The 14,588-nt window shown below is 36.1% G+C and overlaps 1 protein-coding gene across 12 annotated transcripts in view; it reads right to left on the bottom strand.

Annotated features, from left to right (window-relative positions):
• Positions 1 to 14,588, bottom strand: part of MLIP (muscular LMNA interacting protein) — a 276,627-nt gene that overhangs the window by 95,100 nt on the left and 166,939 nt on the right. For 9 of the 12 annotated variants that reach the window (XM_065912877.1, XM_065912882.1, XM_065912874.1 and 6 more), the window contains 4 exons: positions 12,938 to 13,009; positions 2,552 to 2,608; positions 2,384 to 2,467; positions 2,209 to 2,268 (listed from right to left, as the gene is read on the bottom strand). In XM_065912877.1, coding sequence (XP_065768949.1) covers positions 2,209 to 2,268; positions 2,384 to 2,467; positions 2,552 to 2,608; positions 12,938 to 13,009 — 273 coding nt within the window. The remainder of the gene's footprint in view (positions 1 to 2,208; positions 2,269 to 2,383; positions 2,468 to 2,551; positions 2,609 to 12,937; positions 13,010 to 14,588) is intronic. The other 3 variants (XM_065912875.1, XM_065912876.1, XM_065912878.1) reach the window with 3 other exon arrangements.

Consider the following 14,588-nt stretch of genomic DNA (forward strand, 5'->3'; position numbering starts at 1 on the left):
TGCAATCTACTTTATATATATATTTATAATATATATTTATATTATATTTTATTTATATATATATTTATAATATATATTTATATTATATTTATATATAATTTATATATAAATTATATATCTTATATATATTTATATATTTATATTATATATATATATACAAAAATATATATATATAGTTATATATATATATAATTCCAATTTTGAAAAAGAATAGGCATAAAAGCATTTATACTAATTCCAAGGGACAAAATAAGACTGGCCTAAAAAACTAACCATTAACAATGCATTACTGTTAATTAAAATAACAATCAATACAAGAAAAACCACAATCATTTTAAAATTTGGATAAGTGGGTCTATACAGAGTATGCAAAAAAAAAATTTGGAGAAATGTAATATTTTATCCCAATGAATGAAAATGGCTATATGATAAGAAGGAAATATTTAAATATTTACTAATAACAATTAATGTTGCTAGTAAGTAAAGTCACTCAGTCGTGTCTGACTCTTTGCGACCCCATGGACTGTAGCCCACCAGGTTCCTCGTCCATAGGATTTTCCAGGCAAGAGTACTGGAGTGGGTTGCCATTTCCTTCTCCAGGGAATCTTCCAGTCCTCAAATAATATAAAATATCCAGGATTCAGTCTCTCTGAGTCAAAGAACAGGGAAATAATTTTAGTCAACCAAAAGAAAAGAATTCCAGAAATAAAGTCGTTCCTTGGAAGAAAAGCTATGGCCAACCTAGACAGCAAATTTAAAAGCAGAGACATTACTTTGCCGACAAAGGACCACCTAGTCAAAGCTATGGCTTTTCCAATAGCCATGTATAGATGTGAGAGCTGGACCATAAAGAAGGCTGAGTGTTGAAGAATTAACGCTTTTGAACTGTGGTGTTGGAGAAGACTCTTGAGCATCCCTTGGACACAAGGAGATCAAACCAGTCAATCCTAAAGGAAATCAGTCCTAAATATTCATTGGAGGGACTGATGCTGAAGCTGAAGCTCCAATACTTTGGCCACCTGATGTGAAGAACCAACTTATTGAAAAAGACCCTGAAGCTGGGAAAGACTGAAGGCAGGAGAAGGGTATGACAGAAGACGAGATGGTTGGATGGCATCACCAACTTGATGGACATGACTTTGAGCAAGCTGCGGGGAATGACTTTGAGCAAGCTGCGGGGAATGGTGAAGGACAGGGAGGCCTGGTGTGTTGCAGTCCATGGGGTCGCAAAGAGTCAGACGTGACTGAGCGACTGAACTGAACTGAAAGCTCTTAGACTAATGAAAGCTCTTACCTCATTTTCCATTTCTTCAAAGTCTAAGGGCTGTGAATTACATAAGGACTGAAGCTATGGTTTCTGATTAGAATAAGCCACACACTCTACATGCAGTTCCATATTCGAAATGTCAACATATGACAACACAGCCTCATATTTTGGCTTCCAAACTGTTTTGAATGTAACCTACAGGTAGAAACAGATTTTACTGCAGCCTATACATACAAGCCTATACCTCTACATGTAAACAAATTGAAAGAAATATCAACAATAGCTACCCACTGGTTGGAATAATAGAGTCTGACGGACGGTTTACATTCTTACTGTCATATTTTAAAAACAATCATCAGCACATTATCCTTTTAAAGTTTATTTCTAATTTATTTTTTGGCTGTTTTGGGTCTTCATTGCTGCATGTGGGCTTTCTCTAGTTGCAGCGAGCGGGAGCTACTCTCTGGTTGCGGCACTTGGTTTTCTCATTGTGCCGGCTTCTTCTGTTGCAAAACACAGGCTCTAGGCACACAGTCTCAGCAGTTGTGGCTTGTGGGCCCTAGAACACACCGCCTTCAGTAGTTGCAGCATGCCAGCTTATCAGCTCTGGCTCCTGAGTCGCAGGGCATGAGTTCAGTGCTTGTGGCACAGGGGCTTAGTTCCACAGCAGATGGAATCCTTCCACATCAGGGATCAAACCTGTGTCCCCTGGACTGGCGGGCAATTCTTATCCACTGCACCACCAGGGAGCTCTCTTACTATCCTATTTTTAAAATGCTGTTTGCTAATAACAAATAAAAACAAACAAACAAACAAAAATACAATGCTGGTTTCTATCCACTAATTCCCCAGATCACTATTGGGCCTTGACCTTTATTTTAAAAATAATTACCCTAGTAACTGTTATGGTTGAGTAAATTATATTAAATACATATACATACTTTGATTGTGTCAGAACCCAACAAAGTCTGTAGGGAACTTGAAGGAGAATCAGAAGAATACTAGGAAAAAAAAAAAAAAGGACAAGCTTAGGATGCATCCAGTCTCGTCAAGCAGAGGGAAATGAAGTGAAGCGAAGCAAAGGTTTGAATTGCATGGTCTAGTCTAAGGCATTACCATAGACAAGGAGTCCTGTAAGACCTTATCAATGGTAGCAAAGAGCTCCTCAGTTTGCTGCCTGAGCTGTGCAGGGGAACACAACTGGAAGAAGTGAAACCAGGCACTGGGTTAGCAGAGAGTTTCGGGATTGTATTTCAAAAGCAGGGGTGGATCTGAAGCCATTACCTCCAGAGGTGGGTCTAAGGTGTTGTCCTTGTCCGTCTTGACTGGTTCGTCTAGTGCCTAGTGATAATAAATGAAATGGTTCTCTCGTGAGGTTTTTAGTCAAATATACAGATAGTAAAGTCTGAATTCAAAGAAAGCTTTGAATGTCTCAATGTTTCCAAGAATAATCATCTTTGAATCATTTCACGAGCTGCTGTCTGACATGGAGGCATTGCCCACAAATGTCCACCTTCTGCTGTGGAACTAGTACCTCCAATATAAGACAGCTCGTAGCTCCTGTGGACACAAGCCCCATTGGTGCCCCACTGGCTTTTCAAGGTAAACATTTGAGGGGCTTTTCCCTTAGGTGGGAACCTTAAAGATTGGGGCATTCGATGTTCAGACTAAAATCTAACGGAGGAGCTGGGAGCTGGAGTTGCCCTGCCAATTGTTTGACACTGTACCAGGGGCAGAGTTAATGGCAAGAGTGTATCTCAGCATTTCCTGCCAAGTTTGATGTGGGTATTTTCTTATTAATCTGAAATGTTGGAGTCACTCAGCTGGGTTCTGGATTTCTCTTGGAGGGAATTTCTCCACGTGCAGTTTGCACATTCGGCATAAAACTGGGAGGAGAGGAGTTCAGAAGCCATCCACACTGCCATCATGGTCCCTCTCCTTCATCATGTCTAATATTTGTGTCTACCTGCTTTGTTCTTAATCAAATTCCAGGTAGGATTATCCATTTCTAATCTCTTAATTGGACTAATTTTTGGCTTTGACCTTTGGCATATTCATTCCATTTCAGTCATTTCTGCTTATGACTCATTATTTACTTCTTTCTATAGTCTTTGGATTTATCCTTTTTTCCCCTCAAAGGCTCCTTTTTTGTGGCATTCTGCAAGTTGTGATATGTATGTGATCACTATTATACAATGCTAAACATGTTTTTTAAATATTTCCATTAAGTTTCCTTAGACTTATGAGTTACTTAAAAGTAGTTTTTCTATCTAATTTTTAGGAATCTAAGTTTCTTATTCAATTTTTAAATTACTACTTATTTAGTTAGAACCAAAGAATTTCTTCAAAATAGTAGTTTCTTATGTGGTTTGAGATTTATGGTATAAGACATGGTAAGTTTTATGTAAATATTCCATAATATCTATTCTCTAATTATTGGCTGCAGGGTTCTATGTGTATGTGTGTGATATCCATCAGATCAAAATTTTTCACTTTTTTTCAAATCATGTTTAGCTTTATTGCATTCTTATGCATGCCTATTAACAACTGATATCATAAAATATGACATAATTGCTAATTTCTCTTTGTGATCTTAGAACTTTTGCTCAATGTAGTTTGAAGTCATTTTATTAGCTACCTTCATAATTAGAAGCATACCTTCTTTATGAATTAAATATTTGTATTTATGAAGTGTCTCTCCATATCTGTAACAGTACTTTGGGTCTTAATCTCCATTTTGCCTGATACAATCAAATGTATTTATTAGTACTTTTTACTATATCATTGCCTTTTTATTTCCAACTCTCTGCATCCAAGCATTAAAAATCAGTGTTTTTTATAAATGTCTGGAATTCATTTCTTAATCTGATCTAATAACATGTATCTTTTAATATAAGCTAACATTTATTATCATTTGCTTCTAAAATATATTTGTTTTACCTTTGTCTCACTTTTTCTATTTAATTTTTATTCAGATTTTGAATTAATTGATTAAATTTAATAAATTTAATTTACTGTAATTTATTTTTTCCCTGCACTAATTTGGATATCATGCTAGACAAGGTTTAGGTTCACCAAATTACTTCAGTTTCTCAGGCAAGGATATACATTTCCTTGAACTTAAGAATTGAGGGCTTGTGACTGACTTTTCCTAAATGATGTGAGCAAAGGTGATGCATAACTTCTGATGAAAGTCACTTAAGGGTGGATATGACTTTTCATCATTCTCTCTTTCTTCTTCAGATAACTGAAAACATGAGGTGGAAAGAGACTACATCACTGAGCCACGTTGTATCACCAAGATGAGCTGTACCCCATTGTGATGTGGGAGAAAATAAATATTTATTGTGTTAAACTCCCTTATTTCAATAACACAAAAGAAATTATCTAGAAGCTATTTTTTCAAAATCCATTCCTTTACATTAAATAAAACACTAGCTATGGTCACATAATAGAAATGCTTGAGCTTTCCTTTCTCCTACCATAAAAAAAGTATCTCTTTTCTTCTCCTCCTCCATCCTTCCTACTTAAAATTAATTATGCATAATAGATAGCAGGGAACAGAAAATATCATAGAGATCACTCCTTGTTGTTGCTCAGAAAATTTAATTTTTCCTTGACATGGTGTTCTAACCACTTCCTATTTACCCTGTGGGCTGGGGTGAGGGAGGGGAAGGGGTTCCCACTCCACAGTGATAGGGCCCCTGAATACACGACCCTGGGCAGGTGAAATCAAGCCCAGTGCAATACTCAGAGGTGGGCATGGCCCAGGGAAGAGAGTGTGTGTTCCATCTGGGCCACAGGAAAGCCGTGTTCAGGAAAGAGTGAACAAGCAGGGGCGGTGGGAGGCAGGCTTTGTAGGATCGAGTGAGATGGCCCTGGTTCCTTAGAAGGCTATGGTCACCTTGATTGAACAGTACGCACTGCACCTGATCAGTTTGATAGGGAGGGTTGGCGAACCATGTCTGGAGAAGCAGAATGGGGAAGAGAGCTTGTAATTAAGCTATCTGAGGCCCTTCCAGTTCTACCAGACGCCAAGCACATAATATTGGGCCTTAGTTTTAGGCTTTAAACCACACATGGCTTCTATGATAATGATTATAGAAAAAGAAAAGTCGGAAATTAATGATCAGAATTAGGAACAAACTCCTTAGGACAGAAGTCTGGTCCAGCCCTTCCTTGCCTCTCCACCAACACCTTCTACCCAATCCTCCCTTGCCTGCTGCTCTTTAACCACAAGGGACTTGGGTTTTTGAACTTGTGTTAACCTTCCAATCACACGTCATTAATTCTGCCTAGAAGGATCTTCCCTCCACTGTCAGCTCACTTAGAATTCCTACTCACCCTAAAGATCTCAGTCTAAGTCCTTTATAATGGTTTTTGGCATTTGAACCAGGCCAAGTCTTTCACTCCATCCTTGAGATACCACATCATTCCACACATGACTTAAACATATTGTATCATCATTATTCTTCGACTGTACCTCTATCCTACTGGACCACTTCTCCTACTACAATTATGTAACTGTGGTATTTATTTTGGCAGCCTCAGGATACAGCACATGACATGTCCTCAGTAAAGATATTTAGGATGAACTGGAAGGGTAAACTGACAAATAAATGGAGTTAAATGAACCGTAGAAAAAATATGATTTCAATATGCCTCAGTAAAATGCTCTAGAGAAGGAGGTTGAACTCTGAATATTTTAAATAATAAATAACTTATTTTCCCACATTTCAATTAAATTTGCTTACCATCAAAGATCTGAGTATGTGATCAGTTTAGTATAATGAGCAAATATTTTTTCAGCCAAAATCAAATAGGGTTATTATCCTGGTTACTTGGTAGGAACTTACTAAGCAAACATATCCTTTATTATGCAACTTAAAACACTGATGTTTATTCAAGGAATAAAAAAACTATCTACTCAGAATGCTTGGAAAATTCAGGAGGATAACTAGTATTATTAATGTATCAGCAATGCTGAAACCTTGAAATGAAGACAATATTCAAATTGCATTAAAATTTGGAGGTGGGATTATTTTGAATTTAAATAGCCTTGACATTTTCTAGAATTGATTTTTTATTGACAAGGAGTTCTCTGTCAAGTATATCATCTTGATCCACTCCTGCTAGCAGACTTTTTTTTTCCCTCTGTGGTACAAAATGTATTAAAAGAAAATACATTAAATCTCTATTAACATGAAGTGTGACCATAGATTGCTTTTTGACAACTTAGCAGGACTGTATTGATGTTTCTTATTCATTTTAAGTGAAGGTCTCTCAGAATACTCTCCAGTAAAAGGTTTTATAAAAACATATATTTTCTATCAAATTGGAAGATAGCCAAGCAAGGCATAAAGGGAACAATATTTTGAATCCTATTTTTAAAGGCTCTTAAGTAATGGTTAGAAGTATTCTGATTAAAAGTTGTTATATTTTGCTCTGCACAACAAACTTTGGGGCCCAGTTTTTGAAAAGAGACATAGTCTCTTTTTGACTTTTAGAAAAAAATAGTTTCTGAATTCAGTATGATTTTCTAATTAAGAGCCAAGAACCAAGAACACCACTGAAAATCAAAGTCTTCATGAGATATGCCTATACATTGTAATAGGTGTTCCTCATCCAAAAGGAGCAGCTCTCATGGAACTGCAATCACTGTTAAGTAAGATACGTTAAATCAGCAGACTGATTAGAACCTGCTCTCTTTAGAAATAGGATTAAGTGCTAAAAATCCGAAAACAGTAGAATTAGAAAGTAAATTGTTTCTAAAAGGACTGGTAAACTTTTTGTGATGCCATGACTTTCTAACTGGATTGGATTTCAAAAATATCATGGATAAGTACTGCATTTTAATAATGATAAAATTAACCTCCAAAAAAACAATTGAGGCAGAATCCAAATGTTGCTATACTTAGTTAACCTGAGCAGGAATTTGGTAGAAAAATCCTCTAACCATAAAAGATTTGCTTGATTTTCAGTCATTAATACAAAACCATTTGTAAGACTGGAGATATTCTCAGGCAAATAAATCTCATTTTGATTCTCTAGTCGGAGAATAGCTTTCAGACCTGAAGAAAGGGGGAAAATGTACACTGTAAGCCAAAGGGGTTTACATTATAAAAGTACAGCTTCTTTAAAGATCTAAGAATATTTATCAGTAGATTATTTTCATGTGATTGGTTTAAAAATTTCAAGAATTGAGGAAATGGACTTGGTGTTTTTAATCCCAAGATCTTTGGAGGGTTAAATATCTGTTCCTCGCACACAGAAGAAATGGATTTTTGGCAAATCATTAGGCTAGTTTCGAACCCATTCAATCAAGGCCCAATGGCAAAGCCTCTGGACTTTTTCTTCATTTAATCAAGGATATGGGAATGATGTTTCTGATTTCCAGCCAGCACCTCCTCCACTGTAATTCACCTCCTCTCTTTCAGTAACTCAAGGAATTGTGCTGGTCTGTAAACCCTCATTCACTCAAGTCTTGTCAGAACTAAGCCATTTCCAATTCCCTTTAACTGTTCCTCATTAAAAAAAAAAAACAAAAAAAAAAAACAAAAAAAAAACTTTTGCTGCTCTAATTTAATGAATATTTAAACATATTTTAGCAAGTAATAAAAAAATTATCCAAAACCATCATCTCTTGCTAAATATTTCTCATTAGCTAATCGACATCACTGTTGCATGCTGAGTAGGGAAAAGCCAAGGGGTAATCAGATCCCACTTGAGGTCCATTTCAGCAACTTACTAGCCCTGCTGCTTTTGGAAATGCAGTTGACATCCTGGAGCATCAAAATCCTTACAGAGTTGTGAAGATAGTAAAGCATTTAGCTCAGTGTCTGATACACTAAAGGACTCAATATGGCGGCTGTCATGGTATTCTTTAAAGGTGACTTGTTAAACTCCAGTCAGATTAATCATATGTCTTTGGGTGAGACTATTTTAAGATCAATGCATGTCTTAAAAATTTAACAAAATCTGGTTACTAACTTAAGCATATGGTCTAGACCAGAGTAAGTGTCTTAATTTAGGTTACTTCAAGAAGTAAATGTGTTCCCAATTTGTTTAGCAATGGAGAAGTGCCCAGGACCCAAATCTATACTAACTGGTTGCCCTTGGGCAGTTGTCTACCATTCAACTACTCTTTTAAAACACTTACTAAACCATATTTAAATATACATATTGGTTTTTTTCTTTTTTCCTACTATAAACTGTGAGAAAATGCAGTAGTTTTGTTAAGCATTCATTGAATGAATTAAGTCAGTTTGCACCCGGGTAGGTCTCTAAAATTTCCAATTTTATTTCACAGGATTTTAAGCCAAATTTTTGCTCATAGGATTATAAAACTAAAGATACCTGGTGTATGGCAGTTAGGAGTCTTCCTTTGGGGTAGAATAAGTCTCATTAACTCTAATTCCATGGAAACGATATAAAGGGCCTTCTGTTACAGGGAAAGTAAGTTGGTTTTAGACTTGGAGCCTTTAAAAAAAATTAAACTGGCAACTTAGAACAAAACGTTTACATTGACAAGATATCTCAAATCTTTACTTTTCTATTTTTTTTAGCATAGTTCTTCCTATTGTCTTTGAAACAGTTGTTTATATTCTCCTTCCACCAGGAGAAATAAAATTATTTTTCGTGTAATCTTCATTTAAATAATGAATCCTATAGTTTATAGGTGCTATTTATAACATTGAGCTACTCTAAAATTCTTTCAAGCACACACAGGTTATGAACGAAATGCACAGTAATATCATTTGTTGGAAAAATTAGTATGTAACTGTAGCCTTGATTTTATCCTGAGAGATATTTGTGAAGAAGGCAACAGATAAAGTACTTCCAAAGAAAAAGCGTATTATTTCATGGAAAAATAGCAATCGCCGTGAGACAATAAATATTCATATTATTTGATTACAAGGAAACATTCCTTTATCTTTCCTATCCTTAAAACAATTGCACAATAAAAATAATAATCCATGTATTTAGAATGTAAATGTGTTTCCTTAAGTTAAACTTTTTACCTATTGCTATTGGACTTAGATGATAAGAAAAATTAGTCAATGAGAGAGAGATGTTTAACATCCTCTGAAAAGGATAGCAGTACCCACATCGTGAATAAAAAATAATGCCCATATAAAAATTATTTCCTCTACAGACCTTGGTATATTGTTGAACATATTGTAATAAGGACAGTCATGAATGCAAGTTCATCTAATTATTTTGTTCCTGCTTTATAATCACTTGTATTACATCCTCATCTCAGTCTTGGAGAAGATGATTATAGGCAGGAGATTAAGTCAAAGACCTCAATGCCAACACATTAAAATATGAAGCTTGACATTCATCTTTTCCTGTAAAGCCTTAGTTAAGGCTTAAGCTAAAAATGCTTCCCTCCTGAACATTCATGGAGGGAAAATGATAGGAAATGGAATAAGCTATAAATTTAAGTTTGATGTGGACAATAAATTATAGAACAGAAGTACCAGATACTTTATATCCCTTGTCAACAAAATGTACTCTTTTGACAATTATGGGCTTCATCAAGGGGTGATTAAAGCTGAAACCAGTTGGGGGATTCAATGAGAGCTTAATGTCTAATCAGAAGGGATGCCTGTATTTCAATTTGGAGAAAAGTTTGCTTTAAAAACTAGTATTATCTTTTTAAGTGATTCTGGTTCCTCATTAATTATACTATATGCTATAAAAGAAAATAAGGTATAAAAAATCTGGGGGAGAATTGCTGAACTATCTTAAGATGAAGTGAATGGGTTCATTGCATCTTCAAGGCGGTCCCCAGCATGGACCCTAACAGAATACTGTAGTGACACTGTGGCATCACCCTGCTTCATTGTAGTGTTCCGCATGATATTAAAGGGATCCCCAAAAAGTTTTGGGGGTTCAACATATTCCAAACTATGAATCCTCCCCCAAACAGATGAGCCTCTTACTATAATAGCCCTAATTTACCCACTCGATTCAGAAATAAGTCCCTTTGATTTTGATGGCATAGGATGAGTTCTGTTGTATAAACCAGATTTATTTTTTTAAACTACAACCATGAATGAAACAACGCAGTATCATTCAAGAAATATGACTGAAAATAGAAATAAACTCTCATAAAATCTTGGGATAATGTTTTTGTGATTTAAAAATTCTTAAAAGTAAAGTTTCTCATTGAAGAGTACATAACATAGGAAAGCCAGCACAAAAAAAAAAAAAAAAAAAACATGGAATTATAAAAGGCTTTAAAGAAAAACAAGCATCATGTTATATCCTATGACCCTGAAGCAATTCAAGTATTTGTGGTCCAAAAACAATATCTTAGCCAACAGACAATTATCCACACTAGATAAATGTATTGTGTGCTCAGTCAGGCTAATCCCTAGTGAATAAATGCATTAGATATTTTAAATTAGATATCATGATATTTACAGACGTTGTTGTACTAAAAATAAAAATGGTAATTTTACTGAAGAGTATGTTTTATTTGAAATTAAAAACACAAACCCTCTCCTTTATGAACTTGCATTAGGTTCAGTGAAAATCAATACCACCAAAGATGTTTATGAAATGGGTTTTGATGAAATTCAAAATTAAGCTAATCATTCTTCATTTTTATGACTGACTAATAAAGTATAATCTTTAAAATCCATTGAACTGAAAAAGACAGAGATTCTGAAACTAGGAAGTCTTCACTGCTGGTGAGGGAAGAGCTTCTCTCACTTCTGTGAAGGCAGGCCCTTGGGAGCAGATTTTGGAAACATCCATCTAAATGGGCAGAGGGTCTATGATGAGGGAACACTTCTACTACGACTCCACATAATAACTCTAGATATAGGATAAGGGGCATCTGGTGACATGGTGATGGTGCCACTTCCTCAAGCCTCCAGAAATCTCCTGATATTGAGTCTCCCTTTTGTTGGAGTTGGGGCGGGGGGACTATGCAGCATGCAGGATATTAGTTCCCCAACCCAAGAATTGAACCCATGTCCCCTGCAGTGGAAGCTCAGAGTCTTAACCACTAGACCACCAGGGAATTCCCCTATGTTATTCTTCAATAAACCATAAGAGGTCAAAATTCAGAAAAGAAGCTAGAGGAAAAAGCTACCCATCTCCCTGCAACCAAGTAACTCCCATCCCAGTTCAAAGGATTCAGATAAACAGAGCATACTCTGGGCCACAGATGGATAATAGTTTGTTATCAGAGATACACAATGTAAGAGATACTGTCATCTAAAGTTCACTTACATACCTCTTAGCATTCCCCACTAACAATTCCTACTTTTTAGACAAAGGAATATACAGAATATGAGAATATACAGTTTTACTCTCCAGATCATGCTAAAATATATATTTTAGCATGTAGATTCACAAACCAGTGGTCAAAATACCACCTGGTTGCAAACACTAACATCTGACAAATAATAATATTATTTGAAACACTATAATTGCACACACACAAAAAATGGGCTTCGTGTAGTCAAAGATATATTGCCTAAATAAATAGCATAAAAATAACATAAGGACTATATCATGTTATAAACTTGGTAATTGATTTCATTCATTTCTTCCACTGGGACTTCATTAGAACCTTTGTAATAGACTTGTGAAACAAGAGGCTTTAAGTTAATTTACCCACTGAAGCAGAATCTTGTAATTTTATAGTTAATGACTCTTAATAGCAAATCAAAGATGCCCTGGAGCCATGTGAAAGCAGCTGGGTCACTGGAAAGGATTTCCACCTTCTATCTCATTCATGGAGGTCAGATCAGTGAGGTGGATAAAGATGTTCAGACCCTGATCGGATTTAAGAGGTTAAGTTAGGAGCTTGGCTAATGTATTTCCACCCTGTGGAAGCCACATAGTGTGTTAAAGTGAAAGTGTTAGTCGCTCAGTCATGTCCAACTCTCTTTGGCCCCATGGACTGTAGCCCACTAGGCTACTCTGCCCATGGAATTCTCCAGGCAAGAATACTGGAGTGAGTTGCCATGCCCTCCTCCAGGGCATCTTCCCAACCCAGGGACTGAAACTACATTTCCTGTGTGTCCTGCATTGCAGGCAGATTTTTACCATCTGAGCCACCTATGAATCACCCAGTTTGAGAGGTGACCAGTTGCCCAGAGGTAACCCCATTTTACCTGCACTCTGCTGACTGACCACTGTGAACAGAAGAGGACACCCTTAAATATTTTTTTTTAAGATCTTCTATGTGGACTTTATTTTTAAAGTCTTTATTGAATTTGTATAATCCTGCTTCTGGCTTATGCCTTGATTTTTTGCCTGAGAGGTATGTGGGATCTCAGCTCCCAACCAGGGATTGAACCTGCACTTCCTGCATTGGAAAGTGAAGTCTTAATCATCACAGGACCACCATCCTGGAAGCACTTAAATATTAACAATTATTTAAAATTCCAAAGGACAGGGATATACTCAGAGATACATGATGTAATCAAGTTTCCCAGAGCTGCCTGATAGCTCCTACCAGACTCTACTGATAAATTAATGATGTCTCCAATTCTATTCACAACATGCTTTCACCATGTCATCCTAAACTAAAAGCAGCATTTTATTTTGGTAAATGCAAAACTTGAAAACAGAAATTTTCTAAAAAACATGAGCAATCTTAGAAAACATCACCAAAATGTACTCTGCTTTTGAACCAACACTGACCTTCTGTTCCAAAAGCAATGTGTTTGTTGGGATTGCTGCAAAAGCCTTGTAGCTGGACTTGGTCTTGTATTGCTAGAATGGGGGGTAACCAGAAAGTAAGAATGGGGTTGAAAAGGGGAAAGAATGTGACATAATTTTAGACCAGTTCTACCAAGTTAAACGACACATTATCAAATGAAGGAAACAATGATTATGCTTCAACAACTTGCTTTTGACAGAAAAAATTAGCTCTTCATGTTAATGTTTTATTAGAATGAGAAGCAAAGAAATACCACAGTAAAACATCAGCCTAGGGATTATAGGCAATTATATGCTATATTGTTACAGAATTTAAAAACATTCTTTCTTACACAGTTATATGTAAATTTCTCATTGGCAGTATGCCCTGACAGGAATAATATTGTATAAATATTTGGGGTATTTTTGCTTGATTCTCAAAGGAATGTGGATCTTTTTTTATGGTGCTGTAATTAACAAATATTATTGCAATAAGTTTAACTGAACTCAATACATTCTCTTGCATCATTTAGAAAAAAGTGATCAGAACACATAAAATTCAGCAATTATTTTTAAAAAATAGTATTTTGAATAGATGTGATAGCAATTTAATTCCATAACGGGAAAACTAGAAGGCCATGCTCTTGGTCTTAAATTCATTTTTTAAACTTCATCACCCTCTCCTGCACTTTCCAATACAGTGATATTAAAGAATCAAAAGAAAATATTTCAACTTTTAAGTAGAAGTTGGTGTAATCTAATTCAGTTTTGCAGAGTATTTGGGGTCGAGCATGAGGAAACTGTAGAAATCAGGGTCACAGACATAATCAAAATCCCAGTGTTGACATTGCTCTGGGTGCCAAGTTCAAGGCTCCTCTCACTTCAAAAGCTCCTGTCTCAGGCAGCTTCCCCACCGGACCCAAAGCTGTAGGAAACTGGCACACAGCGCCAGGCTGTCTTCATCCCCTGCAAGCAAACCAAAGGATCTACAGAAGAAGACAGAGTAATCAAGTAAAATTAAAAAATGCCAGGGCCGGAAGAAGCAACGCTTCAGCCCCTTCAAGCCCCAAGTCTTTCTGCTGACCTGGTACAGTAAGCCCCCTACATACGAACAAGTTCCGTTCCAAGGGTGCATTGGTAAGTTCAATTTGTTTGTAAGTCCAACAAAGTTAGCCTAGATACTCACCTAACACATTTGGCTATATAGTACTGTATTATAAAAGGCTTGTAATGCTTTTCATACAAATAAAATGTACATAAAAAACAAACACAAAAAATGAAACATTTTCAAATTTACAGTACAGTACCTTGAACGGTTCAGTAGTACAGTACAAAAGCTGGGATATAGGGGCTGGCATGAATGCTCACATCTTTGAAAGGTTGAAACCTGAAGGTTCATATGTAGGGGACTTACTGCACTGCTACAGTCTCCAGAAAATAACGTATTTAGATTAAGGATTGAAGCAAAATGCCATCTCAGCATGGAGAATAAGAGCTGACATCTATAACTAGGCAAACAACATGCATTGCCTCATTTAATTTTGCAGAATCCCTATAGCTAAACAGTCATTAAGCAAAGGCTATGTGGTGAATTCAGATGACTCATCATCTAAGACCACAGCCCATATAAAATCTAAAAGATTTGGAATTCAGG

The sequence above is a fragment of the Muntiacus reevesi genome, chromosome 20, assembly GCF_963930625.1.
Source record: "Muntiacus reevesi chromosome 20, mMunRee1.1, whole genome shotgun sequence".
Lineage (NCBI taxonomy): Eukaryota > Metazoa > Chordata > Mammalia > Artiodactyla > Cervidae > Muntiacus > Muntiacus reevesi.